Source organism: Pseudophryne corroboree, chromosome 2, assembly GCF_028390025.1.
Source record: "Pseudophryne corroboree isolate aPseCor3 chromosome 2, aPseCor3.hap2, whole genome shotgun sequence".
Classification (NCBI taxonomy): Eukaryota; Metazoa; Chordata; class Amphibia; order Anura; family Myobatrachidae; genus Pseudophryne; species Pseudophryne corroboree.
The window spans coordinates 252,546,714-252,566,852 of record NC_086445.1 but is presented as its reverse complement, the minus strand read 5'-3'; the positions used below and the strand labels follow the sequence as shown (position 1 = coordinate 252,566,852).

The 20,139-nt window shown below is 44.4% G+C and overlaps 1 protein-coding gene across 4 annotated transcripts in view; it reads right to left on the bottom strand.

Annotated features, from left to right (window-relative positions):
* Positions 1 to 20,139, bottom strand: part of ITGA7 (integrin subunit alpha 7) — a 235,309-nt gene that overhangs the window by 6,170 nt on the left and 209,000 nt on the right. For all 4 annotated transcript variants that reach the window (XM_063952666.1, XM_063952667.1, XM_063952668.1 and 1 more), the window contains 10 exons: positions 11,511 to 11,700; positions 10,827 to 10,910; positions 10,495 to 10,574; positions 8,494 to 8,571; positions 8,263 to 8,365; positions 7,590 to 7,772; positions 7,392 to 7,496; positions 5,806 to 5,919; positions 5,622 to 5,720; positions 4,573 to 4,698 (listed from right to left, as the gene is read on the bottom strand). In XM_063952666.1, the coding sequence (XP_063808736.1) occupies positions 4,573 to 4,698; positions 5,622 to 5,720; positions 5,806 to 5,919; positions 7,392 to 7,496; positions 7,590 to 7,772; positions 8,263 to 8,365; positions 8,494 to 8,571; positions 10,495 to 10,574; positions 10,827 to 10,910; positions 11,511 to 11,700 (1,162 nt within the window). The remainder of the gene's footprint in view (positions 1 to 4,572; positions 4,699 to 5,621; positions 5,721 to 5,805; positions 5,920 to 7,391; positions 7,497 to 7,589; positions 7,773 to 8,262; positions 8,366 to 8,493; positions 8,572 to 10,494; positions 10,575 to 10,826; positions 10,911 to 11,510; positions 11,701 to 20,139) is intronic.

The window sequence follows — 20,139 nt, the reverse complement described above, 5'->3', positions numbered from 1 at the left end:
GAAGTCTGCTTCCCAGTTGTCTACCCCCGGGATGAACACTGCTGACAGTGCGCTTACACGATTCTCCGCCCAGCGAAGAATTCTGGTGGCTTCCGCCATCGCCACCCTGCTCCTTGTGCCACCTTGTCGGTTTACATGAGCCACAGCGGTGATGTTGTCTGACTGAATCAGAACTGGTTGACCGCGAAGCAGGGCCTCTGCTTGACGTAGGGCGTTGTAAATGGCCCTTAGTTCCAGGATGTTGATGTGAAGGCAAGTCTCCTGACTTGACCACAGACCTTGGAAATTTCTTCCCTGTGTGACTGCTCCCCACCCTCGGAGGCTTGCATCCGTGGTCACCAGGACCCAGTCCTGAATGCCGAATCTGCGGCCCTCGAGAAGGTGAGCACTGTGCAGCCACCACAGGAGAGACACCCTGGCCCTGGGGGATAGGGTGATTAACCGATGCATCTGAAGATGTGATCCGGACCATTTGTCCAGTAAGTCCCATTGAAAGGTCCTCGCATGGAACCTGCCGAAGGGAATGGCCTCGTACGATGCCACCATCTTTCCCAGGACTCGAGTGCAGTGATGCACTGACACCTGTTTTGGTTTTAATAGGTCCCTGATCAGTGTCATGAGTTCCTGAACCTTCTCTATCGGGAGATAAACCCTTTTCTGGCCTGTTTCCAGAATCATGCCCAGGAAGGGCAGACGAGTCGTAGGAACCAACTGCGACTTTGGAATATTCAGAATCCAGCCGTGTTGCCTTAACACTTCCAGAGAACGTGCTACGCTGATCAGCAACTGCTCTCTTGACCTCGCTTTTATGAGGAGATCGTCCAAGTATGGGATAATTGTGACCCCTTGCTTCCGCAGGAGTACCATCATTTCCGCCATTACCTTGGTAAATATTCTTGGAGCCGTGGAGAGACCAAACGGCAACGTCTGAAATTGGTAATGACAATCCTGTACCACAAATCTGAGGTACGCCTGATGAGGTGGATAAATGGGGACATGAAGGTATGCATCCTTTATGTCCAGAGACACCATTAAATCCCCCCCTTCCAGGCTTGCAATGACCGCTCTAAGCGATTCCATCTTGAACCGGAACCTTTTTAGGTACACGTTCAGGGATTTTAAATTCAATATGGGTCTGACCGAACCATCCGGTTTCGGTACCACAAACATGGTCGAATAATAACCCTTTCCTTGTTGAAGGAGGGGAACCCTGACCACCACCTGTTGAAGATACAATTTGTGAATTGCAGTTAACACTATTTCCCTCTCTAAGGGGGAAGCTGGCAGGGCCGACTTGAGGTATCGGTGAGGGGGCATCTCGTCGAATTCCAGCTTGTATCCCTGAGACACAACATCTATTGCCCAGGGATCCAACTGTGAGTGAACCCACTTGTGGCTGAAATTTCGGAGACGCGCCCCCACCGGGCCTAGCTCCGCCTGTGGAGCCCCAGCGTCATGCGGTGGATTTAGTGGAAGCCGGGGAGGACTTCTGTTCCTGGGAACTAGCTGTGTTGTGCAGCTTCTTTCCTCTGCCCCTGCCTCTGGCAAGAAAGGACGCACCTCGGACTTTCTTGTTTTTCTGTGATCAAAAGGACTGCATTTGGTAATACGGTGCTTTCTTAGGTTGTGAGGAAACATATGGCAAAAAATTTGACTTCCCAGCCGTAGCTGTGGAGACCAGGTCCGAGAGACCCTCCCCAAACAATTCCTCACCCTTGTAAGGTAAAACCTCCATGTGCCTTTTTGAGTCGGCATCACCTGTCCATTGCCGAGTCCACAGGACCCTTCTGGCAGAAATCGACAAAGCATTTATTCTAGAACCTAGTAGGCTAATGTCTCTCTGAGCATCTCTCATATAAAGGACAGCGTCTTTAATAAGCCCCAGGGTCATTAATATAGTATCCTTGTCTAAGGTATCAAGTTCCTCAGATAAGGTATCCGTCCATGCTGCTACAGCACTACACACCCAAGCCGACGCGATTGCCGGCCTCAGTAAGGTACCTGAATGTGTATAAATGGACTTCAGGGTAACCTCCTGTTTGCGATCCGCAGCATCTTTGAGGGTAGCCGTATCCTGTGACGGCAGGGCTATCTTCTTGGATAAGCGTGTCAAAGCTTTGTCCACCATAGGGGAGGATTCCCAGCGTAACCTGTCCGCTGGCGGGAAAGGATACGCCATAAGAATCTTTTTGGAAATCTGCAGTTTTTTTATCTGTAGATTCCCAAGCCTTTTCACATAACTCATTGAGCTCGTGTGAGGGGGGAAAAGTTACCTGCGGCTTCTTTTCCCCATACATATGAACCCTCCTGTCAGGGACTGGGGTTTCCTCTGTGATGTGCAACACATCCTTAATAGCTATAATCATATAACGGATGGATTTAGCCAATTTTGGCTGTAACTTTGCATCATCGTAATCGACACTGGAGTCAGAATCCATGTCGGTATCCGTGTCAATAATTTGGGATAGTGGGCGCTTCTGAGACCCTGTCGGCCTCTGCGACATAGGATCAGGCATGGGTTGGGACCCTGACTGTCCTGAGGTTTGTCTAACCTTTTATGCAAGGAATTAACATTATCATTTAAAACCTTCCACATATCCATCCAATCAGCTGTCGGCGCCGTCGGCGGAGACACCACATTCATTTGCTCCCGCTCTGCTTCCACATAGCCTTCCTCATCAGACATGTCGACACAAGCATACCGACACACCACACACACAGGGAATGCCCTTTTTGAAGACAGTTCCCCCACAAGGCCCTTTGGTGAGACAGAGGGAGAGTATGCCAGCACACACCCCAGCGCTATATAACCCAGGAATAACACAGTAACTTAATGTTAACCCAGTAGCTGCTGTATTTGTGTTTTTAGCGCCTAATTATGTGCCCCCCCTCTCTTTTTACCCTTTTTCTATCGTGATCTGCAGGGGAGAGCCTGGGGAGCTTCTTCTCAGCGGAGCTGTGGAGAAAAAATGGCGCTGGTGAGTGCTGAGGGAGAAGCCCCGCCCCCTCGACGGCGGGCTTCTGTCCCGCTAAAATACATATCTTTTTGGCGGGGGGCTCATACATATATACAGTGCCCAACTGTATATATGCTTACTTTTGCCAACTGAGGTCCATATGCTGCCCAGGGCGCCCCCCCCTGCGCCCCCTGCACCCTTACAGTGACCGGAGTATGTGAGGTGTGTATGGAGCAATGGCGCACAGCTGCAGTGCTGTGCGTTACCTCATGTGAAGAACGGAGTCTTCTGCCGCCGATTTCGAAGTCTTCTTTGCTTCTCATACTCACCCGGCTTCTGTCTTCCGGCTCTGCGAGGGGGACGGGGGCGCGGCTCTGGGATCGGATGACGAGGGTGAGATCCTGTGTACGATCCCTCTGGAGCTAATGGTGTCCAGTAGCCTAAGAAGCAGGACCTATCTTCAGAGAGTAGGGCTGCTTCTATCCCCTCTGTCCCACGATGCAGGGAGTCTGTTGCCAGCAGAGCTCCCTGAAAATAAAAAACCTAACAAAATACTTTCTTACAGCAAGCTCAGGAGAGCTCACTGAACAGCACCCAGCTCAAAACTGAGGTCTGGAGGAGGGACATAGAGGGAGGAGCCAGAGCACACCAGAATCTAAATTCTTTCTTAAAGTGCCCATGTCTCCTGCGGAGCCCGTCTATTCCCCATGGTCCTTACGGAGTCCCCAGCATCCACTAGGACGTTAGAGAAATAGAGCAAAGAGTTACATGGATGATCACAGTGCGACATCAGAGTGAATACAAGGAGAATAATCTGTACATGCAATCCTTTACATCCCTATACTACAAAATAAAGTGATGGGAAAACAATTTAATGACGTGATAAGTAAAAAAGAGCTAAGATAAGAATATTTGCCATAGGAATAGACTTAGATGTAGGATAGGGTATTGTGTTCTGCGCCCCACCGAGGTGGCAGCAAGATGTTTGTAGTGTAGACTATTTATTTTGTGCCATGTCAATGTAAAATACACATATAAAGTATAATCATATAATTAGATGAATCCATATAGCAATGCTACTACCATATGGTTTCATCTAATTATAACTAACCAGTTCTCTGTTCATATTTGTACCATTGTATAGATTTTATTCTGTTTCATGATTTTACTTTCTAGAATTTATAAGTGTATTTTACATTGACATGGCACAAAATAAATAGTATCTTGCTGCGCCCTAGGTTATTTATCCATTTACTATTTAGACTCAGATTTAGGTCTAATTATATTAAAGGGGTTGACTACTCCCGGCAGAATCCCATTATTTCTACTGGTTGGCAGGGTGCCCAATGAGCTGATGTGTCGGCTTACTGCCATTCATGTGGCGCCCTCTTCAGCCTTATGCGGCTTGCAGCAGCCGAATTCTATTGCTGACTGTGCTAATTATGCGATTCAGCTAAGAGTAGCCACCCTTATTCCAGAGGTTCTGCCGCTGTGTACAGTAGGAAGGGGATGTGTAAGGCAATGTTTTTTTTAAAACAATACATGTTAAATCACTGAGGTAAAAAATGTATTATCGTTTTCCGAAGAACAGCAACATCAAGGTTCCATGCATTACCTTCCACAGGATCCAAACTAAAAGCAAGAGCAGTAGTATCCCAGCCAGGACTGCAATAAGTATAATCCACCAGGGAATTCCTCCATATGCCACTACATCCAGATCAGAGTACAGCATTACAGAAATCTGCAGAGAAGGGGACAACAAACAGCAATAAATTTGTTTAATAGTGCCCGATGAAAAAACAGAGAGGTGGTTATACCTTCATAACATTACATCTATACCCCCCTCCCCCCCATCCCCTCTGTAAATACATAGATCAGCACTTCAATCTCACTGTTGCAGCTGCATGGTGCCCTTGCTAGGAAACATGCAGCCTCACTATCCCTGTGTGTGCAGAAATGACAACACAACACTCCAGGGCTATCAATAAAATGTTTATATTAGCACATCAATGGAAGATAACTATCCCCATTACAATCCATACTAATTGCTGCAGCGAGACTGATCCTACTATGTTGCTGCTCCCCATACTATGTACCACTCTGCCAATCCTTACATTGGCTCCCCATATCCTGCAGAATCCATGTCAAGCTAGTCACTCTCACAGGCCTGCACTTTCCACATAATCACTGACCTTGTCATGAGATACTCTCTCTCTTATGTCATCTCAGATTAGCCTCCGACCTGTAGCCCACCTCCTCTCTGATTGCTCCTATTACTCCTGTCTTCAAGACTACTGTGCTGTGCCTGTCCAGACTCTTTCCCCACACTCAGTCTTTCCAGTGCACTTTCCCTGTCCCACATCCACCCGATACTCCTCTGCCTGGTACTGCCAACTTACTGTCCCAATCTCTGTCGCTGCTATTTTCTCAGCACTGACTCCTCCCTCTGTAGATTGTACATTCTTGCATGCAGGGCCCTCTATAGCCTCTGTCTAATGTCTTCCCTTCCAAGCCAAACCTTAAGAAACTCAATATTATTTTATGTATGGTTTGATTATATGTACAGTATGACTTCTTGAACCCACTGTCCAAACGTGTGGCGTTTCATGGCGCCATACTAATATATGATGATGATGATGATGACAGAAAAATGCCCATGAGTACCTGGGTTGTAGCATCTCTCAGAACCAGATTTTTAATACTGGACTTCACAGTAATGTTTGCTCTGATTACCACCTCTATGGAGCTACCAGACGGGTAATCCTAAAATAAAATAAAAAAAATTACGATAGAAGGAAAAACCTGAAACAGTGGAGAAATAGTGGATGGGTTTACATAGGGAAATCACCTCTAAAAAGCTGCTATTCCAAAGCCGTCCATGAACAGTTAGCACCACCTGTCGGTCAAAACTATACAGAGGACATTGGAATATTGTACAATTAGCAGATCCTTGATCACAGTCCTGAAAAAGAGACAAATATCCATATCAGGCACTGAGGCGTACACTGGAAACGATTTACATTAACATGATCAAAGTACACCAGTACTGACCCTACCCTTGCCCAGCTGATATAATTCACGCTGTGTATCTGACTGGTCGCATTGTTTGCGACCAGATAATATAATGCACTGCCTGGTGTGGTCGCAAACGATACGACCATGCCAGGCAAGTGGATAAAGTTAAAACCCATGTGGTCACTCTGAGACTCATTCAGGTGCGGTCATAAAGCGGCTATTGTATGCACATCGGGACACACACTCATGCAGACACTGCACCAAGCACCCACATAACGCACGCAACCCATGTCCACCTCGGCTGCCAGGCCACGCCCCGTCCTAGTCCTGCCTGTGGTTGCCTTGGCTGTGGTAACCCAGGTAACCCACGTCCTCCTCCGTTCGTCCCCCTTCTAGTCCAACCTGCGGTTTCCCTGGTACACTGGCCGGGCCAGGCAAAATTAATTTGCAGGCCTAGTACGGCCCCCCGGGGCCAGACGTTCCCTTCCCCTGGTCTATAGTACAGGCTGTATCAAACATATTTAAGTATTTATATAAGTGGTCAAGAAAAGGTTAAACATAACCATAATAAATACATACACAAACAAACATAATAGAACTAGTACTGCACTTTCTAAGCACACATTCTCCCACCTCATGGTAAGGCTCCTCTCTCTTCTTCATGGCAGCTGATCCAGAGCACTGACTGAGGGCTCAGATCCACAAACACAGCAAACGTGGTAGAAGAAGCTGCAACCACTGGGCATATACAGCAGCTCTGCTCTGTCCCTTAAGTTGCACAATGTGGTGGCAGCTCTAGTAATCATATTATATACCATTGCTATTGTTGTCATAATTTGAGTCCCCCCTGTGTTTGCTTGTGAAAGACCTCACCTATAAATTGTGTCACATATGCCTATGTTGTGTTATAGAGCCTATGCACCATGGCCATAAGGACAATCTTTAAAGGTTTAGTAAATATGTGAGTAATGAGTGGCTTAGTACATAGTTACCATGACAACAATATTGCAAATAGTAACATTATACAGATGCATCCTTCCTCATCTAGCCTCTGTACGTAATGAGTGGCGGCACACAGGACGTATAGGAGCTGCAATCTCCCACGTGGCCAGAGCTGAGCATATATGTGAATAAGACGAACAAGCAGACTTTGCTGATTAAAATGACATATATTTCGTGTGTGAATACAGATGTATCTGCATATGAAATGCTACGTTACAGTGTTTTCCGGGGGAAAAAATGTGTCGTGAATAAGACACGTTTTTGGGGGGAAAATGCAAGAAAAGATGTTTTGCGTTAGTAAATGTGCTCACGAATAGGTGTGATGTGACTGCAGAAACGATGAGGGAGGAAGCATCTGTACCTGTCATCTCGCCTGAACATTTCTCTTATGTCACAACGTATAGTGGTAAGAATTACCAAAACTACATCCTTCTTCTTGACTGGATATACAAGGGGCCATCGGCTTGCCGAACGCTGACTCTGAACCGGCGTCAAGGAATTTGTGTTTGCTGACACGGTGTCCTAGAAGAGAAGTGTGCAGCTTAAGTACAATGTGAATGATTATACATGCAGGGTGTAGGAACATAGGGAAACCAAAAGAGAAACTCTACCAACCAGTCTGAGAGGGTTGATTGCACTGAAGGGACTGCACTCCATACTTTGACCAGAGCGCTCTTTCTCCTTCAGTTGAATCTTCATTGGGTACAGTAGCCATTTTCCGTTGGACATTTCATGTGGCAACATCAGGTTCAGGTATGCAGAACCCAGTGTACGCAAAGACTTTCCTCTGTTAGACACCTGAAGAACATATCCTCCATATTTATATACACTTTATATCATTGTAGCTGCAAATATAATAACATAACACAAGATGGATGGTTGATGAGGGTAATAAGGATGTACTAAGTAATGTAAAATACTATGGGATATTCATTAGTATCACTGTGATACTGAACAAAATAAGCTGTTGGTAATAAGTCTTATTATTAAGTGGGGCCCCTAATGTTTTTAGAGTGGCAGAGAAAGATTGGACAATGAATATATATTGAAGAATAGGAAGGATGGGTTAGAAATCTGCGTGTGCATAATTAATGTAATGGTGCTTCAGAGTCATGAAAGTAAAGCAGATGGATAAGTGAATAAGTGACAATCTTGAATTACATTTCTAAATATACTGTCAATTACTGCATATCAATAAATGTAAGTGTCTTCTAGCAACATGTGTAATCACACAGAGTCTGGAGGCTAATTAAGTCATTTTACACCTGTAAGTAGAAAGAATACGTACAGTCACTTCAATATCCACAGGGCTGCCCACATCATCTTCATTTTTCATTGATGACTCTCCCCTTACCTCCCCGCTATAATACAGTCTGTTAGGAGTTGCCTCCCTGCAAGAGAACCAGGTAACATCCACAGTGACATTATGCAAATTCCAAACCAAGAGTGCTGGCAATATAAGTATACCTGATGTCCAAGTACTGGTAGCAGAGACTCTTATACAGACACGTTTACTCACCCAGAGACAGACAGTGGTAGCTCAATAATCACTTTGGCTTTGGCATACACTGTAGTTAGATTTATCTGCTCGCTTATCCTATAGAGACACAACATTATCCGCATAAACAATAAGGGACATAGGAGGACTAAATGCTGACATTACATTCTGCATTGTGAAAGTGACAAGTACACTGCAGGCAAGCTTACCAAACAGGCACTGTAACCTAAGGGCAGTGATCCTAGAACATACCAATATCAGTTGCTACCAAATTGTGGAATTCCTTTATACATGACGCAGTGAAAGGAAATTCACAAACACAATTTAAAAATGAATTGAATTCTTTTCTTTTATCTGCCGCTAAAGGTATCCGGACTATAGCTCTACACTAAAAAGGTCTACAGTCAATGGGTCTACAGCTAATGTTAGACATGCATGAGGTCGACAGGGTGAAAAGGTCGACAGGTCAAAAGGTCGACGCCAATGGTCGACACACATATGGTAGACACAAGCTGTATTTTTTTTTTATTATTTTTTACTTTTTCATACTTTACCATCCACATGGACTATGATTTGAAATAGTAACTTGTGCTGAGCGCAGCAGTAGCCAAGAGAGGCACCTTGCCCAAAGCATGGCAAGGGAAGACGTGGTACCCTAATGGGGCAGAAAAGTGACAAAACACTCTCTTTTTTGTGTCAACCATTTCCATGTCGACCTTTTGACCCTGACAACCTTTTTAACCTGTCGACCTTTTCTACGGTCTATCTATTCTATGTTGACCGTTTGACCCTGTCAACCTAATGCATGTCTACCATTAGTGGTAGACCTATTGACTGTGGACCTTTTTAGTGTAGATCTAATAATCCACACCCGTCAGTAAATAGCAGAGGACAATCACACTCACATTTGCACCTTGGGCCTAATTCAGACCGGATCGCAGCAACAAAATTGTTCTCTAATGGGCAAAACCTGGGCCCTCATTCCGAGTTGTTCGCTCGGTAAAAATCTTCGCATCGCAGCGATTTTCCGCTTAATGCGCATGCGCAATGTCCGCACTGCGACTGCGCCAAGTAAATTTGCTATGCACTTAGTAATTTTACTCACGGCTTTTTCATCGTTCTGGCGATTGTAATGTGATTGACAGGAAATGGGTGTTACTGGGCGGAAACAGGCCGTTTTATGGGCGTGTGGGAAAAACCGCTACCGTTTCCGTAAAAAACGCAGGAGTGGCCGGAGAAACGGAGGAGTGTCTGGGCGAACGCTGGGTGTGTTTGTGACGTCAAACCAGGAACGACAAGCACTGAACTGATCGCAGATGCCGAGTAAGTCTGAAGCTACTCAGAAACTGCTACGAGGTGTGTAATCGCAATATTGCGATTACTTCGTTCGCAATTTTAAGATGCTAAGATTCACTCCCAGTAGGCGGCGGCTTAGCGTGAGCAACTCTGCTAAAATCGCCTTGCGAGCGAACAACTCGGAATGACCTCCCATGTGCAGTGCAGGTGTGGCAGATATAACATGTGCAGAGAGAGTTAGATTAGACTGTGTGCAGTCTCTGCACAGCCCAGGACTTACTCCTTCAGTGCGATAAGAAGATGCTGATCGGGGCTGGAGCTGACGTCAGAGACACCCTCCCTGAAAACGCTATTGGCACTCCCAATAAACGGTCAGTTACCATCCACAAACGGCCTCCTCCTGTCAATCACCTTGCGAACGTCCGTGCAATCGGATTTTTCGCACCATCCTGTCAATGACTGGCGATACCCTTTGCTGTTGTCCGACGAGAGTGCGCATTGCGGTGCATACGCAGTTAGGCCCTGATCACCGGCTGGAATGAATTACCCCCATGGTTTTGCTCATGAGAGAACAATTTTGCTGCTGCGATCATGTCTGAATTAGGCACCATGTCTGTTATGATGCATTGAATGCAGTTATTTTGCTGGGATCACATGCAATGCTTTGTGGAGATTATAAACCAGCCATTCAAGTACAATATATCCATGCAGTAGATAAATGCTTACGTAGTCAGTTCAAGTTGGACCTCCAGTTCTGTAGTTTCTATAGTGATCCCCTGGGTGCTGATAACCATATAGAACGTTATCTGAAACATAAATACAATTATAAGTCAAATGCAGTCAAACAGACATGCTGTCTAGCTGTGACACTGTATAAACTGAGATGTGATAGACAAGGCTCAGGCATATATACCCTAACTGGCATTAACGCTGGCTTCCTTTGTTATTAAATCTTACATAAAGTGATCCATTCAACAAAAACGACAAGCACTGCTAATGAACGTATTTCCCAATAAAATGCAGAAAGAAAGAGTAAAACGGAAGCAGTACATAGATACCTCAGCATTTCTCTTCATTGGGTTGCCGAGTTCACATACTGCCTGGGATGCGTTATCGTTGGAAATACAAACCACTGACTTTTCCTGGGGGTGCAGAATACATAGAGTTACTCAGTCCTTTAACTGAGTACCGCGTGCAGTCTCAGCACCAAAAATCAATACACTACAAAGTAATTAAAGATTTCTTACAATTATTGAGATACTCTATGGGGGTAATTCAGAGTTGATCGCAGCGCAAATTTGTTAGCAGTTGGGCAAAACCATGTGACCTGCAGGGGAGGCAGATATAACATGTGCAGAGAGAGTTAGATTTGGGAGGGTTATTCTGTTTCTGTGCAGGGTAAATACTGGCTGCTTTATTTTTACACTGCAATATAGATTTCGGTTTGAACACACCCCACCCAAATCTAACTCTCTCTGCTCATGTTATATCTGCCCCCCCCCCCCCCCCCCCCACCTGCAGTGCACATGGTTTTGCCCAACTGCTAACAAATTTGCTGCGCGATCAGCTCTGAATTAGGCCCAATAACAATATACATAGAGCTTCCGCTAGTTAAAAAATACCAAACCACGGTCTGTCCTCTAATTCCACAAAAATATCACATGTATTCATTACTTGAAAATATTTCCAAATATAAGATATAAGGCATTAAACAATACATGTACTTTTAATATTATTCATACCATATGTAAGACTGCTGGACGGACAGCAGAGTAGGACATTGTGTCAGGGAAGGATGCAATGAGTTGAGCTTCATGAGCATCGTCTCCGTTAAGATGTGGATTGAGTGGGTCCGATGGAAAATTATTAACTGTGATCTTCAGCACAATGTCCTTCTGGTCAGTCAGTGAAAACACCTGAACCTTGTTCTCCCTAGAATTCCAGTTAGGCAGTTTTAAAACAATTAGCTTTGTTGTTTACCACAAGAGGGCGCACTTTACATAAACAATGAATTCATTACATTTGCCACATTATATTAAATGTATTACATATTCAGTTAATACATTATTTTATTATTAAAAACAGTGCTGGACAGCAGGATATAGTCAGATGAGCACGAGATATGTGTTTGTCTTTAGTCTTAAAAGTTTGTGCTAAAGACAGTTTACATTAAAGTACCATATTGAAGATGAAGTATTATTATTATTATTATCCTTTATTTATATGGTGCCGCAAGGGATCCGCAGCGCCCATTACACAGTACATAATAAAATGAGCAAACAAGAAAACAGCATATACAGTACAGGACAAAATAGGACAGGTATAGAAAACCCGGGGTTAGGTGCCATCAAAGGGAGTATTGAGTATAAGATAGTGTAAGTAAGAAAAGGAAAGGAACATGAGGAAAGAAGTCCCTGCTCTTGCGAGCTTACAATCTAAAAGGTGAGGGGCTAACAGACCGGAGTGACACAGAAGGGGTAGACAGTGAGCATAGACAAGACGGTTAGGAGGAGAGTTGGCTGGGTTTGGTGAAGAAGTGGGTCTTGAGAGCCCGTTTGAAGTTTAGTAGAGATGTGGAGAGTCGGATGGGGAGAGGTAGAGAATTCCAGAGATAGTGAGTAGCACGTGCAAAATCTTGTAGGTAGGAGTGGGAGGAGGTAATCAATTGGCAGGAGAGACAGCGTGCATTAGCAGAGCGAAGAGGACGGGTGGGAATGTAAAGAGAGATAAGGTCAGAGATGCAAGAGGGAGAAGAGTGGGTGAGGGCTTTGTAGGTGAGTGTGAGAAGCTTGAATTGGATTCTGAACGGGAAGGGTAGCTAGTGAAGAGCCTGCAAGAGAGGGAATGTGGATGTAGTACATTTGGTGAGGAAGATGAGGCGGGCAGCAGCATTGAGGACAGATTGAAGTGGAGAGAGGCATTTTTGAGGGAGGCCAGTTAGGAGGAGATTGCAGTAGTCCAATCTGGAGATGACCAGTGAGTGGATGAGGGTCTTAGTAGCATCCTGGGTGAGAAAGGGTCTGATCCTGGAGATGTTTTGGAGATGGAAATGGCAGGTTTTTGAGAGGTACTGAATGTGTGGTTTGAAGGAGAGGGTTGAGTCAAGGATTACTCCAAGATATCGCACTTGGGGCTAGAGGAGATAGTTGTGCCATCAATGGATAATGAAATTGTGGGAGGTGAGGTTATGCGGGAGGGAGGGAAGATGATCAGCTCAGTCTTAGACATGTTAAGTTTAGGAAAGCGCTGGGACATCCAGGAGGAGATAGCAGAGAGACAGTTGGAGATACGAGTGAGGAGAGCAGGGGAGAGGTCGGGAGGAAAGGTAGATTTGAGTATCGTCAGCGTAGAGATGATATTTTAAGTCAAAAGAGTTAATGAATTCACCTAATGAGGATGTGTAGAGAGAGAAAAGGAGAGGCCCAAGGACAGAACCTTGGGGGACGCCTACTGGTAGAGGAAGTGGGGGGGAGGTGGAGTCATGAGAGGAGACAGAGAAGGAATGGTCAAAAAGCTAGGAGGACAGCCAGGAGAGAGCAGTATCACGCAAACCAAGGGAGTAAAGGATTTGCAGGAGGAGAGGGTGGTCTACAGTGTTAAAAGCAGCAGAGAGGTCAAGGAGAATAAGCAGAGATTAGTGGCCCCTAAATTTAGCAGCAAGGTGGTTATTGCAGACTTTTGTGAGAGCAGTTTCAGTGGAGAGCTGAGGATGGAACCCAGACTGAAAAGGGTCAAGCAGTGAGTGGGAAGAAAGAAAGACAGTGAGGCGGTTGTAGACAATACGCTCAAAGAGTTTGGAGGCAAAAGGGAGAAGAAAGATGGGTAGGTAGTTGGAGAAATTGGTTGGATCAAGGGTAGGTTTTTTAAGAATAGGGGAGACAAGTGCATGCTTGAAGGCAGAAGGGACAGTGCCTGATGAGGTGAGAGATTGAGTAGATGGGCAAGATGGGAACAGGAAGAAGAAGAGAGGAAGCAGAGAAGGCGGGATGGAATAGGGTCAAGTGGGGAGGTGAAGGGGGGTGAGGACCAGATGAGAACCATGACTTCCTCTCCAGATACAGGGAAGAAAGATGTCAGAGTTGGTAGGAGGGAAGGATAGAAGGAGAGGGGGGGGGGGGGGGGTTGAGAAATGGAGGAGGGGGGTTGCTCAGGTTCTGGTGTGATGTTATGTCCTGACAAATGGAGTCAATTTTGGATGTGAAGTAGGTGGCGAAGTCAAGAGCAGAAAGCGAAGAGGGAAGTTGAGGCGGGGGTGGGCAGAGGAGGGAGTTGACAGTGGCAAAGAGGCGTCTGGGTATCAACACTCTTCTCATCCTGCTACTCTACTACCTCTCCTTTTGATCTTATATCCTCACAAACAAGTAAAGTTTTGTCTCCTGTGCTCATCCCAACCTTAACTAAAATCTGTAATCTGTCTATCTCTCACATGAAGTGATTACTCCATTCTGAAAACAAAACCCACAAAATTCTGACCCAAACGCTCCCTCAAACTAATGTCCCATCTCTCAGCTCCCATGCCCCTCCAAGCTACTTGAGACACTTGCCTGAACTCGCCTCACTTACTTTCTTTACTCACATAACTTATTGGACCCACTTCAATCAGGCTTTCTATCCCAACATTCCACAGAGACAGCACTGACTAAAGTAGTGAATGATCTGATCACTGCTAAGTCCAAAGGCCACTACTCACTTAATAGCACTATACTGGAAACTACTGAGGAAGAAAGGAATCTAGGAGTCACTATTTCAGGTGACTTAAAGGCAGGTAAGCAATGTAACAAAGAAATGATGAAGGCTAGTCAGATACTTGGTTGCATAGGGAGAGGAATCAGCAGCAGAAAGAAAGAAGTAATAATGCCACTATATAGGTCATTGATACGGCCTTATCTAGAATACTGTTTAATTCTGGAGGCCATATCTTCAGAAGGATATTAATACATTAGAGACTGTACAAAGTAGGGCAACTAAAATGATGCATGCCTACATCACAAAACATACCCAGAAAGACTATAAAAATCTCAATATGTATAGTTTGGAGGTCAAACTTTCAATAGTATAGTTTGGAGGTCAAACTTTCAAATATATCAAGGGTTTTAACAAAGACCAGGAGGGAAACATTCTTCAAATGAAGAGAAGTAATAGGACACGAGGACATGCACTGAAACTGCAGGGAGGTAGGTTCAGGGGAAATTTGAGGAAAAATTACTTCACAGAAAGGGTAGTGGACAAGTGGAATAGCCTCCTTTCAGAGGTGGTAGACGCTAAGACAGTAGAGCAATTTAAATATGCATGGGATAGACATAAGGATATCCTTACAAAGAAATAAGGATCAAATAAGGTTTGACGTAAAAATATGGTAAAAAAAGGGCAGACAAAATGGGCCAAGTGGTTCTTATATGCCATTAAATACTATGTTTCTATGTTATTCTTCTAGATTCTCTGCTACTTTTAACACTGTTGACCACTCTCTTCTCTTACAAACACTACAATCCCTAGGTCTTCAGGACACATCCCTCTTTTGGTTCTCATCCTACCTTTATAATTGTTCTTTCAGTCTCCACTTCTCTGAATACACCTCCTCTTCGCTACCTGTCTCAGTTGGAGTACCTCAAGGCTCAGTCTTAGGTCCTCTGCTTTACTTAATCTATACCTCATCTCTTGGCAAACTAATCAGCTCTTTTGGATTTCAGTAATCATCTGTATGCAGATTATACTCAAATCTACCTATCCTTCCCAGATTTGTCACCATCTGTATTAGTCCGTGTCACTGAATGCTTTTCTGCGGTTTCCTGTTGGATGTCATCTCACCACCTCAAACTATTATATTTCCAAAACAGAATTAATTATATTTCTACCAGCCAACAGTAGTTATCAACCTGATATCTCTATCACTGTTGAGAACTCGACAATCAATCCTACCACACTAGCTCGCTGCCTAGGTGTCATCCTCGACTCTGAACTTTGTTCTCCACATTCAATCTGTCTCTAAATCGTGCTACATGCATCTAAAAAACATATCCAAAATACGACCATACCTTACACAAGACACTGCAAAAACTGTAATCCATGCTCTCATTATCTCCCGTATTGATTATTGCAATAGTCTTCTTGCTGGTCTTACCAAAAAGAGACTTCCACCACTACAATCTATTCAGAATGCTGCTGCAAGGCTAATCTTCCTCACTAGATGATCATTATCTGTGGATTCACTCTGTCAGTATTCAATATAAAATACTTTTACTCACACACAAGGCCATTAACCAAACTACACAACCAGTGGCGTAAGTTCGTCACTGTTGCCCGGAGGCAAGATAAATATTGGTGCCCCCCTATTTCCTATATTAAGATAAATATGTGTGTGTGTGTGTGTGTGTGTGTGTGTGTGTGTGTGTGTGTGTGTGTATGTGTGTGTATGTGTGTGTGTGTGTGTGTGTGTGTGTGTGTGTTTATGGAGTGTTCTGAAAAAAATGTATATACTGTATTTATACATTTAATTGTCTTTTATTTTAAATCACACATTTCTTAGCAGTCATACACAGGATTATAACCCATTACCTGTTACACTAACAGCAGACACTTTACTGATGGAGTTATTTGCTCCTGTAGAGGAAGCATGAGAATTCTAACTATGTGAACTTACGTGTAATTGTCAGAGAAGTATCTTCATATAGTTAGAATTCTCATATTTCCTATACAGGATCAAACAGCTTCATCAGTAAGGTGTCTGCTTCCAGTGTAATAGGTTGTGGTTTCTAATCCTGGGTGTGATACTTGTAAAATGTAAATATTCAGTATAATAAAGAGGGTGTGATTTGTAAGGTGCAGGGACCAGGGAGGAAGTCAGCCACTGAAAAGACAGCAACTGCTATCAATTAACTTAATTCAGTGGTGTAACAGAATAGGAGAAGAGGTGCCCCCCTTCAGAGTAGGAGCCCGGCGGGAGATGACTACTTTGCCTCCCAGAGTTCTGCCTCTGTACACAACTCTTTGTTTATCTCAAAATATCTCCCAACCTGACCTCTTCACTCTTCACAAGATTGACGTCTCTCATCCACACTCATTATTCGCTCCCATTCACAACTGCAGGACTTTCTTCAGGCTGCACTCATTTCATGGAATATATTTCCACGCACAATAAAACTCTCCTCTAGTCTCCAAAGCTTCAAGCGTTCCCTGAACTCACATCTTCAGGCAAGTTTATCAAATTCCAATACCACCCACATAACCTTCATAAACTTTCCTATACAATTACATTCCCACTGTACAGTCCACTTATATCCTCACATATTTTTTCACGTTCTTTCTTTTCTCATCCTCCTGAATCCAGGCCAACATTGCTGTGTGAACATATAATACAGCCCACCAAGAAAGTCTGCAATCTGGTGGACCATTATGCAATAGATAACACCTATCCTTGTACAGTTAATCCGGAAAGTATTCACAGCGCTTCACTTTTCCCACATTTTGTTATGTTACAGCCTTATTCCAAACTGGATTAAATTAATTTTCCCCTTAAAATTCTACACACAATACCCCATAATGACAATGTGAAAAAAGTGTTTTTGAGACTTTTGCAAATTTATTAAAAATAAAAAACTTAGAAATCACATGTACATAAGTATTCACAGCCTTTGCCATGAAGCTCAAAATTAAGCTTAAGCTTAAGTTTCCACTGATCCTCCTTGAGATGTTCCTACAGCTTAATTGGAGTCCACCTGTGGAAAATTCATTTGATTGGATATGATTTGGAAAGGCACACACCTGTCTATATAAGGTACCACACTTGATAGTGCATGTCTGAGCACAAACCAAGCATGAAGTCAAAGGAATTGTCTGTAGACCTCCGAGACAGGATTGTCTCGAGGCACAAATCTTGGAAAGGGTACAGAAATATATCTGCTGCTTTGAAGGTCCCAATGAGCACAGTGGCCTCCATCATCCGTAAATGGAAGAAGTTCGGAACCACCAGGACTCTTCCTTCAGCTGGCCGTCTAAACTGAGCGATCGGGGGAGAAGGGCCCTAGTCAGGAAGGTGACCAAGAACCCGATGGTCACTCTGTCACAGCTACAGCATTCCTCTGTGGAGACAGGAGAGCCTTTGAAAAGGACAACCATCTCTGCAGCAATCCACCAATCAGACCTGTATGGTAGAGTGGCCAAACGGAAGCCACTCCTTAGTAAAAAGCCATGAGAAACAAAATTCTCTGATCTGATGAGACAAAGACTGAAGTCTTTGGTGTGAGTGCCAGACGTCATGTTTGGAAGAAACCAGGCACTGCTCATCACCAGGCCAATACCATCCCTACAGTGAAGCATGGTGGTGGCAGCATAATGCTGTGGGGATGTTTTTCAGCGGCAGGAACTGGGAGACTAGTCAGGATAAAGGGAAAGATGAATGCAGCAATGTACAGAGACATCCTGGATGAAAACCTGCTCCAGAGCGCTCTTGACCTCAGACTGGGGCGATGGTTCAGCTTTCAGCAGGACAATGACCCTAAACACACAGTCAAGATATCAAAGGACAACTATGTGAGGTGCTGCAAAGAGGAATGGGCGAAACTGCCCAAAGATAGGTGTGCCAAGCTTGTAGCATCATATTCAAAAAGACTTGAGGCTGTAATTGTTTCCAAAGGTGTATCAACAAAGTATTGAGCAAAGGCTGTGAACACTTATGTACATGTGACGTCTTAGTTTTTTATTTTCAATAAATTAGCAAAAATCTAAAAAAAAACTTTTTTCATGTTGTCATTATAGGGTATTGGGGGTCATTCTATCCCGATCGCACGCTACAGTTTTTCACAGCAGTGCGATCGGGTCAGAAATGCGCATGCGCTGGCGCCGTGGTGCGCTGGCGCATGGCCGCCCGTCGCTGCGCTACGATCGCCTCTGCCTGATTGACAGGCAGAGGCAGGCGATGGGCGGGAGGGGGCGAAACGGGGCGCAGTCCGGCCAATGCAGGCGTGCCCGGACCGCGTGGGGAGTGGCCCGCAGCGGCTGCGTGACGTCACACGCAGCCGCTGCGGGTCGGGGAGCGAAGAGTAGCTCCCGGCCAGCACACTAAAGCTGCGCTTGTTGGGAGCTACTCTTGAAGTGCAAAAGCATCGCCGCTGTGCGATGCCTTTGCACTTCTGCGGGGGGGCGGCGGCACTGACATGCGGTGTGGACTAGTCCTATGCTGGGCGACCCCCCGCATGTCTGAGTTCATGATCGGAGCTGTGCTAAATTTATCACAGCTACGATCAACTCGGAATGACCCCCATTGTGTGTAGAATTGTGAGGGGGAAAATTAATTTATTCCATTTTGGAATAATACTGTAACATAACAAAATGTGAAAAAAGTGAAGTGCTGTGAATACTTTCCGGATGCACTGTATATCAATGCCTACTTCCCTATAGACTTTAAGCTTGCCAGCAGGGCCTTCCTACCTCTGACTCTGTTATTAACCAGTTTTGTTTTTTCACTGCTGTTTCCATTTATTTTGCTTTATCTTATTACTGTTTCCAATTGCAAAGCACAACGCAATTTTCTGTGCTATATAAGAAACTGTTAATAAATAAATAATATTGTTTATTCATTGGTATACTTTATGTGTTACTGTGTTGTTTCTTTACATTAGCCAGTATTACCATGCTTATTTTTTTTTAAATACTTTATTGCTTGTACAGTGTACAGAAATATGGTATCCAGTCTATAGATCTACACTAAAAAGGTCAACAGTCAATAGGTTGACCACTAGTAGCCGATGTGCATTAGGTCAATAGGCTGACATGTAAAAAAGGTAGACAGTTCAAGAGGTCGACACAAATCTGGTCGACATAAGTTTTTTTATTTTATTCTTTAACTTTTTCATACTTAACCATCCACATGGACAACGATTAGGAATAGTAATCTGCGAAGCATGGCGAGCAAAGCAGTACACTAATGGGCGTTTTTTGTGGCTACCTTTACTACTGCCTACATATTCCATGTCGACCTAATGTATGTCTACCATTAGTGGCTGACCTATTGATAGGGCAGGTGCAGAGGCGGATTGGCCATAGGGCTTACAGGGAAGATTCCCGGTGGGCCGACGCACCCGCGGGGCCTGTTTTGTTTGAGGACATGTTGTCCTATTTTTAGACATAATGAATAAGATGCAAAATAATTTGCATATATGAAAATTACTTTGCCACTTCGCCTGTGATTGCAGATGATTTAGTGCAGAGGTTCTCAAACTCGGTCCTCGGGGGCCCACACAGTGCATGTTTTGCAGGTCTCCTCACAGAATCGCAAGTGAAATAATTAGCTCCACCTGTGGACCTTTTAAAATGTGTCAGTGAGTAATTAATACACCTGTGCACCTGCTGGGTTACCTGCAAAACATGCACTGT